The 12709-nt window shown below is 35.0% G+C and overlaps 1 protein-coding gene and 1 long non-coding RNA gene across 3 annotated transcripts; both read right to left on the bottom strand.

Moving 5' to 3' along the window:
• Window positions 1-1510: 1510 nt before the first annotated feature.
• LOC107845129 lies at window positions 1511-3307 on the bottom strand. 2 transcript variants are annotated; one of them, XM_047394326.1, is made up of 5 exons: window positions 3061-3307; window positions 2763-2964; window positions 2491-2577; window positions 2295-2410; window positions 1511-2201 (listed from the first exon to the last, which is right to left on the bottom strand). In XM_047394326.1, coding segments are annotated over exons 2-5 (354 nt in total). In that variant the 5' UTR covers window positions 2913-2964; window positions 3061-3307; the 3' UTR covers window positions 1511-2200. The 2 variants fall into 2 exon arrangements, with proteins under 2 accessions (XP_047250282.1, XP_016544875.1); XM_016689389.1 differs by having other exon boundaries at window positions 2763-3307.
• A 331-nt stretch (window positions 3308-3638) lies between these two features.
• On the bottom strand, window positions 3639-12233 carry LOC107845138. Its single transcript, XR_001666734.2, has 4 exons — window positions 11577-12233; window positions 5324-5424; window positions 5129-5205; window positions 3639-3800 (listed from the first exon to the last, which is right to left on the bottom strand). It is a non-coding gene; the product is annotated as an uncharacterized LOC107845138 (long non-coding RNA).
• Between the last annotated feature and the right edge of the window lie 476 nt (window positions 12234-12709).

Raw genomic sequence — 12709 nt, 5'->3', positions numbered from 1 at the left:
AAGCCTGGTACTTCATCTATCACTAATATCTACACGTTAATATAAGACAGAACTGCACCAATATGCTTTGCCAAAGAGGATTCCCACTGAAGAAATAACCATTCCTTATTTTAATACACCAAAAAAAACAAACTAAATGCCTACATAATAGCAACAACTGACTGAAGGCAACACTAGTAAATTTAGAGCCGTATACATAAGCGCATAGGAGAGATCAAGCTGATGAAACAACAAACTTTGTATTGAAAGGACCAAGTGAAAAATTAGCAGCCAAACACAATCATATCCTAATTTCCTGGAGGGAAGTCACAAGTTCATATTATAGAGGACGAACATTACAATTCTCCAAGCGCATTTCATGCTCCATATCCTTCCATAGAGATATACACTATAAACCACATTTTTAAGCACCATTTTCCCAATTTCTTAAATTTTCCTACAATATAACTTAGGAGAAAAAGAACAAACGTGTATATAGGCAATGATACAAATAGATCTACAATTTAATAAAAGGAACATATATGTTTGAAAACAAAAGATCTAAGAATGCTTACAGTTCGTCTACCCAAGACTATAAGAACAAGGGAAATGGATCATAAGCTACAGTCAGATGATGAAGCTCCCAGCACAAATTCAGAAACCAAAAATATTACTGAAATTTGAATTCTGTATTGCTTCCCATTAAGGAAAAGGAGATGGAGGGTGGGGGGTGGGGGGTGGAGGGGAATACTAAAAAAAACACTTCCCTCTTTAATCTGCTGGTGACTCAAAAATAGGTCAAAATTTCCAATTGGAGTACAATGACAGAACTATCTGTCATGTCGAAAAAAGGAGATACCAAGAACCAGAGCTGACTGGGAAATGAATCCAGGTTGAAATTGGTTTTGAACACATTGGGTAATTGAGACCGGGACTATAAGAAAAAGAACAAGAACCTCCCTGTGAAAGAGCAACACGAAAGGACAAATTAATGGACCCCAACTGCTGCTCTTCAAGAGTGTATCTAAAAATCTTGCCATCTAACAGGAAACTAACTCTTCCATCGATGATCTTTCCATGCAGAAGTATTCTAACTTTTCAAAATACTTTCGCAACTACAAAATTTAAATGTACAAAACTAGCAAGAGAGCCAATCATATACCAAAAAAAGGCCAAAGGAACAAAATAGCCTACCAAAAGGTTAAAAAATTAATATAATAACAGATGAGAACCTGGAATGGACTAATGGAGGTGGGATTAATGGAATAATTACTTGGTTAACTCCAATTAACTGTTAAAGAGATTTTACAAGAACACAACAAAAAAGGCCACTCCTAATCCAGCTCTACATTCCAATTTGACATGAATACCTGAAGTTCAGGTAATTCATCAGACCTATCAATCACAAGGCAAAGTTTCAGAGGTATCTCTGTCTAGCAGCCCAGAATTGGAGCCATAACGTGCAAATGCAGCACATGATTTATGGGTAACACACTATTATTATACCAGTTAACATGTAGAGTACTGACATAACTCCAAAAATTTGATATGTATAGTATAGCATCTACCTTTTAAATACAAAAGGTATATCAACCACCGCTTAGAGAAACTTCTCAGCTGGCCTAAGCTTAAAGAGGGGGGATCATCTTTATATTCTTTCAGGACAGAATACCAAACTAATAATACCAGGACACAATACCAAAATACTAATACCAAACTTTCTCCAGCTAATCAGCAACAGACACACATCAAAAGCAATAGAAGTTCTACCAACAGATTGTTACTACTAACAAATCAAGAAATGGAAATTGACCTTGATTGTTACTACCAATAGATGGACAATTTATTGGTTGATTTGCAAGCGCTTTATCTGACGAATGAACATTGAATCCTAACATATTAGGATCAAGTGTTAATCCTGGATTTAGAAGCCGAAGTTGTGCAATGATGTTCATTGTAACTTCTCTCTCAATAGCATCTCTTTGAACATTAATTCTTTGTTGCATCCTCTCTTCTAGCTCATCCAAACTCTTCTCCACTAGTTCATCAGCTTTTGAAGAGGATCCAGAATCATTTGTTTTCTATTTTAAAAGAGTCTTGGTAACCTCGCATCCGAGTAGTCTTACTCGACCAGGATGATCAGGCCCTATAACTGTTGTGAATGGATCAGTTGATTGAGTGCCATCTTCACTTTCTTGAGTCTCTATTCTCTCCATTTCAACCTACACATTAGATCCACGAGCAAGTAAATTTAGTTGATTCAACAATTAAGAAAACAATGATCTTAATCAATTTTGAAATAGAAAATTTCATACTATTTTATTTGCAATCTCTTTAGATGTGTCCTTATATACTCGATCAGGTTTCCTCCTTCTAGTAGCCACAAAGAAGTCCTTATTCGACATAGCATCAGAATTTTTCTTCTTTTTTCCTAGTTACATGCAAGTAAGCATTAAAATATTATCAAGTAAACTCAACAAATTCATAGTAACAATATGAGAAAACACCAACCTCGCCGATTAAAGCAAAACTTATTTTGCCCATAGTATGCGGATACTTAAACTTTTTCATATTTTCTTTGTTATTCTTGGAAGTATCCTGCAAGTCAGTATTTATGAATAGGTTTTTAATAAAAATATCGAAGTAGTGAAGGTTTAAACACACAGAATTTAATGCGTTATATCAAAAGAAAGAACAACGTAAAAAGGAAGATCAGGTGTGATAAATTCAATAATAAATGCAAGCTAACAATAATATAACTGTTGTCCATATTGATATCATACCTTTGCTTCTTTTGAATTCCAATACTCAAGGAGATCTTCAAATACACGTTCTGGAACAGAGGTAGGCCTTTTTGCCCTTCGAATTTCATCATTGGTGTACGCATAAAAGTGATATTTCTTGAATCCGGACTTACCCTCTAAATGCAGCATCAATTGATCTCATAACCCATTCTTTCCCATTGTTGGGAAAGTCATATTTTTCCTATAATTTGGTTGAATTGGGTTAGTGTAAAAATTGTAAAAACTATTCAAGTAGAAATCAAAATATTGAGAACTTAGAAACTGAATATAGCTCCACATATCATCGTGTGTCTTCAACTTTGTCCAACTGAGATTAAGAGGACAAAATGTCCCGTTCCTTGCCAATGTGCCAAGAAAGCTAGAAAATTCAGCGACCACTGGTTTAGTTGGACCAATAGACTGGTTCAACTCATTTAGCAGTATTTGTTGACGGTTAGTCTGTCCATGTACTGCTTGCATTTGTGTAACGCCTCTTTTTCTTTTATTAGTTGAAGGGCCTACAATAAGATCAACAATAAAATTACTAAAATGCATACAATTTTTGAAATAGTATATATATGTATGTATGTATGTATGTATACGTATTCTTTCCTTCTCTAGATTGTTCATTTGCTTGTAAATTTGGAAGTTGTGACTGATCTTGCTAGACTCGTTCAACTGTGGGTTGTGATGCACGAATGGTGGAGTTTGGCAATTCTTGTCGCACTTGCTCCTCTACTGGTGCTGGTGGTGCAAAAGAGGTGAAATACGGACACACCTGTTGCACTTTTTGTGATACCTGAGATATAGTGGCACTTGTTGCACTTGTTCTAGTACTTGAGATATAGGTGGAATGATGTTTGCCTTCTCCTTTCACTTTTGATTTTTTTCCTTTGCATTTATGCATCTTGTGTTCTTCTTCTTCTTGTGTTCTAGTATTTGTTTATTTCGTAGAGCTGTTAGTGATCCAGCTGAAAGAAAGTTTTTAGCTTTCTGATGATTTCTCGAACACCCTTGCTGATTCATGATTCTTTAAGTCTATGTAAGATCAAGAGCAAAAATGTAATGTCAAGCTAGTTACCAAATTACCTTCCATATTCAAAAATTAGACCTAGATTAATGTACCAGTAATTCCACCAAGAACTGCCCTTTACATGACAAATTTTAAGACATAACAGTGTCTTTTTTGGTTAATCATAGTAAGAGTAAATTTTCTTCACAAGCAATGTGGCATATATTCATTGACAAGCTATCAAATTTAGAAGCATATCAAAAACTACCAAAGGGCTTGCTAATAGTGATATTGGAATAGTGATTGTAACAGGCCAATAACTATCATGGGAATATAATGCTATTGTCTCGGCTTAGGTGTTAAAGATCTCAGAACTAATAATGTATTAATGACCATACATATAATTGGAATGTCCATTAAGACGTGAGAAGAAGCCATTTTTCCCTGAATATGCCATTTCTCCTGAATCCACAACCATAACTGACCCGAACAAACCCGTAGTCATACTAATCCACAGCTTCGCTGCTAAGGGAATTATCACATGGCAATTTCAAATAGGTGCATTAACTAAAAAATACTCTTTTGTACCTGACTTACCTTTATTCGGGGGTTCAATAACCGATAAGTCAGACCGATCATCGGGATTTCAAGCGGAGTATTTGGGAAAAGGATTAAGGAAATTAAGAGTGGAGAAGTGCATAGTGGTTGCGTTCAGTTATGAAGGAATGGTCGCATTTAAGATGGCAGAAATGTTTCCAGATTTAGTGGAAGCACTAGTTGTATATGGTTCCATTTTGGCAATGACTGATTCGATTAGTACTACGACGCTTAATATTGCTTAAAAAAAGGAAACAAAAAGAAATGACCCTTACAAGTATGTATTGACCAATCCAGCCAAAAAGAGAAGAATTTCTGTACACTGTACAAACGACTGCAAAAGTTATGCAGAATGGAAAAACAGCCAAAGTAAGATATGAGACTACAACAAAAAATGGGTACTTTAATGAATGACTCTCCGGTACGGTTAAACCACCTGAAAAAGTAAAAAAAGCACCTGAAACAATTAGATATTCATCGTGTAACAGAACTTCCAATAGTGTTCTCAGAAGCAGAACTTCAAATACCGAATCTAAATTCTAATTGAATTATGGGTGTTCTCAGTGACCAATACTTTTATATATGGGTACAAATGTCGAGGCTGTGCTATTCACATAGGATTGGATTAGCATAAGAAAATAATGTTGCATATCATATCCTGTATACACATCATAGAAGAAGTAACATTTTCAACATTGTCCCTCCTAATACGGGTCACATAAAATTATGAAAATTATATTCTAAATAACTTTCTCACCTGAGCAGGAAAGCAAGATTCACAAGGGTTCTTGTCCAGGCAGACAGACCAATGTTTGAGCCACCAAAGCTAGCAACCTATAGCAGTTTAAGCATTAGCTCGGTGAATCAAAAAGGAGAACAGTGTGATAGTAGTAATACAAAATTCATCCATTTACATTCAACCATGTAATGCAAATAGTGTAGAGATACAGACCTCAAAAACTCCGTGAAACTGATAAGTTGAGTAGTTGTACAAGAAAAGAGACAATCCAGGTGTGATTTTCCTAATGAAGTCACTGTAACGTGGTGGCAAGCCTGAAATATAATCGTAGTGATAGACATTAGACAAAAGCACCAATCTTGAAAGAACAAAGAGCGTAAAATTTCACTTATCCAATGTATTAAACAGAAGCATAAATCCCAAAACTCAGGTTGATTATATAAATCTTTTGCATTAATTCTACTCTATTCAGATACAACTCATCCAAAACCAATATTTTCAAACCAAACAACCCCTAAAGTATCATCAGATTACCCAATTCCTCTTGGAACTTGTACAAATTTTGCCATTTCAGTACACAGAAACTGAATAAAAATACCATCCAACTGAAAACAACAAAATCTAACTACAAACAACACAATAACACAAATCAAGACAAAAAAATCTTACTACAAACAACAAATTGTCAAAAAGCAAAGATTAAAGTAGGATATTGAGATGTGATGTTCTCTGTATATTGAGAATTAAAGTGATCAACTTTCTAAACAAGAATGGATATAAAATACATACGAAAAGAAAATTTAACACTCACAAAAAAAATGAAACTAATGATGAGCATATATTCAAAAGAACTTTCTTGTTTAATCATCTGCCTCCATCCAATCCCAAACAGTAACGTCAAACTCATCCTCGTCTTCCGATGTTTCCACAACTATATCTTCTGAATTTTCTTCAGTAGATGGAATATCAACAATAATAATGGCTCCATCTTTTCTTGCCCATCTAAAGTCACCCTCATCTAATCTAGTTGAGGAATCAATGTCATCATTAGGCTCCCTCCAAAATGTTTCTCCTATATTAGGGCAATTCTCTTCCTCCAGATAATACAAATCAATAGGGACTTTATTCCTTGCATAATAAACATCTTTCTCAATTGGATCCGCAACATAAGAAACTTGATAAACTTGTGATGCCAACACAAAAAGATCATCTTGACTGCATAACTTGTTGAAGTATACCCGAGTTAACCCATACTCATCTACTTCATTCTAATGCCAATCACATTTAAACAACACAACACTAAAACAACCATAATAATCAATCTCAATGATATCTCGAATGACTCTATAATAAATCACCACTCCATCTATGGAATTTTGGTCCCTAGCACTAGCAAAACTATCAGTTGTTGCTGATAAAGTCACTCTACTATTTTGAGTCTTGTGTGGGGCATCCCAATCTTTTGTATGAAATTGATATCCATTGATGAAATATGCTCTATATCTCTTGGCCACCATATTAGGCCCCTTAGATAGCCATTTTAAATGATGGGATACTTCAACATTTTTAACTTTTTGTTTAAACCAACTGCTGAATTCACAACTATGATTCGTTGCTCTTACCCATGCATTAGATCTAGTATGACTACTCAATGAGGTTTTATGTTCCCTGCAATCAAGAATATTGAAAATATTATTACTAGGTCGTTATAAATAGATGTTTATGTACCTTATCATAAACAAGCGAATGAAGTTTAATGGGTAAATATCTTACTCAATGAGCTTTTTCACTTCTTCATCTCCTGTGTTAAAAAGGACATATCGATGTGCTTCATAACGTAACTTTACATCCATAAAAAAAGTGTAATTTTTTTTCTTCTCACTTCCAATTGGATGACCATTCTTAGGGAATATAGGGGACAAATTCAGAATGGATTCCTCATCTTCAGTTTGGTACCTGCTAAATTGCATCTTCACACCATCATGTAGGTATCTTGAACAAAAAATCAAGCACTCTCCAACCAAGTAACCTTCTGCTATTGATACTTCTAGGCATGATCGATTACGAACGAGCCCCTTAAGGTTACATAGGGCCCTCTCAATGGAATACATCCAGTAAAGATGAATAGGACCCCCAAGCTTAATTTTATTTACTAAATAAACAGGAAAATGTAGCATTATATCAAAAAATGCTATATGAAAAATCATTTCAAGGTTAGATGTAATTCACCAATTTCAGACTCCAGTTTTTCAAGATCTCTAGGCCTAATTACCTTACTACATATGGCTCTAAAAAAATTGCACAACCTAATCAATGTCAATGCAACATTCTTAGGTAACGCTTTTCTAACAGTAACCTGTAGCACGTGATGCATTATAAAATGAGCATCATGACTCTTGTACCCGGATATCTTCATCTCCTTCATATTCACGCGATCTGATATATTTGAAGCACACCCTTTAGGTAATTTGACATTTTTCAAGACACTGCAAAATAATTTTTTCTGTTACGGTTCCATGGAGAATGAAGATTGAGCCAAACGCTGCAAAACAGTTTTTTCTATTCTGGTTCCATGGAGAATGGAGATTGTGCCAAACATACATTTCCATTACTATCTTTTATCGGTTGTAGCTCCTCCCGTATTCCCATTTCTTGTAAGTCATATCGAGAATTTACATGATCCTTTGACTTTTCATCTATCTCCAATAAAGTCCCAAGCAAACTATCACATATATTCTTTTCTATGTGCATTGGATCAAGATTGTTCCTCAATTTATTATCTGGCCAATATGACAATTAAAAAAAGATAGATATTTTCTTCCAAGGACCTTTATTATCTCAAGACCTTTTCTTTTTGCCCTTTCCAAAACATTGTTGAATTCGCGCAACTCTTCAAGCACTTCTATACCCGACAAAGAAATTGGTGCACGTCTATGTTCCTCCTTACCATCAAATAACTATTTATCTTTTCACAGTGGATGATCAAACAGCAAAAATCTTCGATGACCCAAATAACACATCTTTCGACTATGTTTGAGATATTGAGAGCATGTGTTATGATTGCAATTAGGGCATGCCAATTTTCCCTTAGTGCTCCATCCTGAAAGCATTGCTAATGCTAGAAAATCACTAACTGTCCACATTAAGGTTGCACGCATTTTGAATGTTTGTTTGGTTTCAGCATCATAAGTATCTATTCCAGATTCCTATAGTTTATTTAATTTATCAAGCAGTGGTTGAAAATACACATCAATATCATTTCCAGGAGAAGATGGGCCTGGAATAATCATTGACAACATAAGATACTCCGACTTCATGTAGATCCATGGTGATAAATTATAGTTCATCAGCATAACAAGCCACGTGCTATGAGAAATACTCATTGTTCGAAATGGATTGAAACCATCACTCGAGAGATCTAACCTAACATTATGAGGATCTCTAGAGAAATATGGATACAAACGATCAAAATCCTTCCATGTCAGGCCATCAGTGGGATGCCTTAGATTTCCATCATTTGGTCGTTCATTAGTATGCCATTTCATTGCAACAGCTGTTTCAGAATACATGAACATCCTCTTAAGCCTAGGCTTTAAGGGAAAGTATTTTAAAACCTTTGCAGGAATTTTAGAGCTTGCATTGGTTGAGGCACCACCAACACTCTTCCATCTAGAAGTCCCACATACAGAGCAAATCTCAACTTTCTCATTGTCCTTCCAGAATAACATGCAATCATTAGGGCATGTATGTATTTTTTCATAATCAAGACCCAAATCTCTTATCATATTTTTGGCCTTATTGAAAGACTCTGGTATCTGAGCAAAGAGAAAGGCCTCTTTTATCAACACTAAGAGATCTGAAAATGCTGTGTTACTCAACCCATGCAATGATTTAAATAAGAACAACTAAATGGTGAAACTCAGCTTACTAAAATTCTCACACCCAGGATATAATTGTTGTTTTTCTTCCTCTAATAATTTAAAAAATGTAGTTGCATCTTCAGGTAATCCCTCTCTAACTCCTTCTCCATACCTCGATTCAACATCTACATTTCTAAACGTATCGTGAAGTAGTCCATCAATATCATCACGCATATCAGAACCTTCATCATCATTAATTGGATGATGTGTCTTTCTCGATGAAGCGTTTTCTCCATGGAAAGTCTATTTGGTGTAACTAGGAAGAAACCCTCTAGAAATCAAGTAATCCTCCACCACATCTCTATAACGCCAATGTTGATTCTTGCAGTCTCTACAAGGACATAATATCTCATTTCCTTGAGCAGCTCTTTCAAATGCCTTTTCAAGAAAATATTTCACTCCACGCTCAAACTCATCAGACCATATTTAACAATTCATCCAACTCTTATCTTCACTATTCATTAAGATCCTACATATATATAACACAACAAAATCACCAAAATTATGATTCATGCTAAGCTAAAATATGAACATTGTCAACCACGTGAAACAGGCAGCCAAGAAACTTGCACAGATATTTTAACAAGTTTAACAGACATAACCAATCCATACTAAGAAGACTTCACCAAATAGAGGAACAAAATTATTAGGTTTTTGAGATTGCAAATTTAACAACATCTCTTATCTAGGTTGCTTAGACTCTTCAAAAATGTGAACCAACAATAACAATATCAATGAACTTAAGTAGCATAACTAGAACTCACAAACAATCGATCCAAAAAAACTAAAATCAAGTAAATATACTTACAACAACAACAATAACACCATACCCAGTGTATTCCCACATAGTGGGGTCTGGAGAGGGTAGAGTGTACACAGACCATACCACTACCTCAGGTGAAGTAGAGAGGTTGTTTCTGATAGACCCTCGGCTTAGGACCGATAATAGTGTAACAAACACAAAAGATAAGTACAAATAAACTAGTACGGTATGCAAAATAAACTAACAGTATAACAGACACAAAAGATAAGTGCATATTGCAAACTAAACTAACACCGCTAGCCACAAGATAATACTACAACAGCAACACCATGAACAAAAACTCCAGACACAGAAGAACTCTCCCCTACTATTACTGACGCACTCCCTTCCAATAACCCTCTACCCTAATCCGCATCCTCCACACCTTTCTATCGAGAGTTATGTTCTCCCTTTCACAACTAATGAAATTTGAGCACTTATCCCACTTAGAGGAGCGGTCGTGCATATTTTAAAAGTGTGACCTGGAGGTCAACTGTTAATGAAATTGGAATGAAGACCATGGCAGATCATGACTCATATCTCAATCGAGGCAATCTAAGTGATTTAATCCTATCTGTTTAAGTCTTATAGGCAGAGTTACCTATCACTTGTATTAATAGGGGCTATATGTACCAAATGGAATAGTCTAGGCGCACAAAGTTATCAAACACCACCAATTAAGCTACAACCTAAAGACAAAATTAGAATGAAATGGATGACCACCTACTTGACTTCCAAATGTATCGTTTCAAATCCTATCCTATTCCCAAAATGAGCTGGTTAGCATCTTAACTCAGGTGAAAGACACTCGCTTTTTGAAACGTTGTGCGTACTTCTACCAATTATTTTTATGTTGTAAATAGTTTCATTAAACAAATTATTGCTATAATAAATTGAATTTATTTCATTAAAGAAATAGTTTTCCTTGTACCTAGGAGGATGTCCTAGTGGTTGCACTGGTGAGGCATGGGAGTAACAACCTGAAGATTCCAGGTATGTATCCCAGCTACAACACTTGGTATGAGCCCATCCGATCCATCCTAGGTGGACAGGATTAACTCCGCAAAGAATGCTTGTGAATTGAACAAATTATTGAGGTGTGTGAAAGCACAAGAAATTACAGCAAAAATAATTCTCCGAAAATTACATGAGCTTCTTTTGTTTAATAAGGACCCATTTGACAGAAAATTATCATACGTTTTCTATTATTGAACCAAAGTACATCAAGAGCAGCAAAAAATTCCTGATATCGATGAAATCTACCTTGCATATAACTCTTAAATACTGATTAACCAATAGGCTATAAATATTCACTAGTTTACAGCATAGTCCAAAATCAGCTTGTCTCTCGTTGCTATTACAGAGATCAAAAATGAATTACCCATTTAAGTATTTTCAAATTAACAGGCTAAAGATCATCCTTTCCACAGACATCATTTCTCATCATCGTTTCTCGTTAATCTGAAAAGCCACATAAGTAAGAATAGCAATCTAAACATAGAGACTACATATAGACAAATTAAATCAACAATTAAGACTACAACAATTAAAACTCTAATCAGTAACACTCATCTTCCTCAACTTCTGGTTGTCAATATAATGAATTACGACATCTTCCCCAACATAACGACCATAATCAGCAAAATTACAAGGATAAAACAAAAATTTCATGCAATCAAATGAACTCAAGAAAAACCCAAAATCCCAAAAAATTAGGGCAAAGTTACAGAAGAATAAAACTAACCTTAAAATTCCAAAATTGAAGCAATTGAAGTGCAAATTTGAGAGAAATTGTTGTACAAAATCGGTCTGCCTTTCCAACACAAATAGATTTTTGAAGCGGCTCCAGTAAATCCCATAGAGCTCACCACCGGCAGCTCACTATTAGATCATCTCCACAAGATTGAATAGTTTGTAGCAACTGTAGCGACTGTCGTTAGCGATTTTAGCGAACAGTACACCGGCAGCCCTAATCGTCGATTGTAACGAGTCTATCAGCTAATGAAAGAGTACCCGGCAGTCCTAATTGTTGATTGTAGCGATTCTATCAGCTAGTCGAAGAGAAAACTTGGCAGCCCTAATAGTCGATTATTGTAGCAATATCAGCTAATCGAAGAGAAAACTTGGCAGCCCTAATCGTCAATTACTGTAGCAATGTCGTAGGTTTAAGGTAAGAGAAAGTTGGCAGCCTAATCGTTGACTATACTGTAGCCATCCCGTAGGTTTAGAGCTAAGAGAGAAATAAAATTGTACAATATGAAAGTTTAAGCTGTAGGTTTATTAAAATGTTTTTCTTTTTTTTTGGAGGAATGAATGAAAAGTTTTTGTGAAAATGGAGGGAATAAAATAAGCGTTGCTATAGCTTATTTTATTTAGCTATTGCAACGCTTATGGTCAAAAGCAACAACTATAATGTTAATTATAGCTAATAGAACAATAATTTTTGGCAACGCTCGAGACCGTTGCAATAGACCACCTATTGCAACGCTTTTTTAACCGTCGCCAAAAAGTTCGTTGCAATAGAGGTAATTTCCAGTAGTGAAAGTTGTGCTTTTATAAAATTTTTCCAACTTTTAAACACAAACTATCCGTACTTTATTTTGATAATTTCATTATAGTCAAACTTTCACGAGTTAATACTTTTATTAGCCAAATAAATAGTTTGAGTTATTTAAAGTTTTGATTCTCACATATGTTTATGGGGGGTAAGGACAAGTAAATTTGATGTATAATCAATATAGACTTATCTTTTCGATCTACAATTCATCATATCATAAATGTATAATTTTATTACTCTCTCCGTCCCATTTTATCCGTCCCAAATTCTTAATTTGATATCCTATTTTACTTATCAAGACAAAATAATTTTTTTTTCCA

Source organism: Capsicum annuum, chromosome 8, assembly GCF_002878395.1.
Source record: "Capsicum annuum cultivar UCD-10X-F1 chromosome 8, UCD10Xv1.1, whole genome shotgun sequence".
Classification (NCBI taxonomy): Eukaryota; Viridiplantae; Streptophyta; class Magnoliopsida; order Solanales; family Solanaceae; genus Capsicum; species Capsicum annuum.
Note: the sequence above shows the minus strand (reverse complement) of the source record. Positions and strands in the feature narration are given on the sequence as shown.

What these genes read in the sequence shown, in the direction of transcription:
- LOC107845129 (XM_016689389.1), bottom strand. Translation starts at nt 2,912, where the DNA reads ATGCTGCATTTAGAGGGTAAGTCCGGATTCAAGAAATATCACTTTTAT. An exon ending in GGAATTCAAAAGAAGCAAAG is followed by an intron (nt 2,578 to 2,762) that starts GTATGATATCAA and finishes ACTGACTTGCAG; the next exon opens with GATACTTCCAAGAATAACAA. An exon ending in GTTTTGCTTTAATCGGCGAG is followed by an intron (nt 2,411 to 2,490) that starts GTTGGTGTTTTC and finishes GCATGTAACTAG; the next exon opens with GAAAAAAGAAGAAAAATTCT.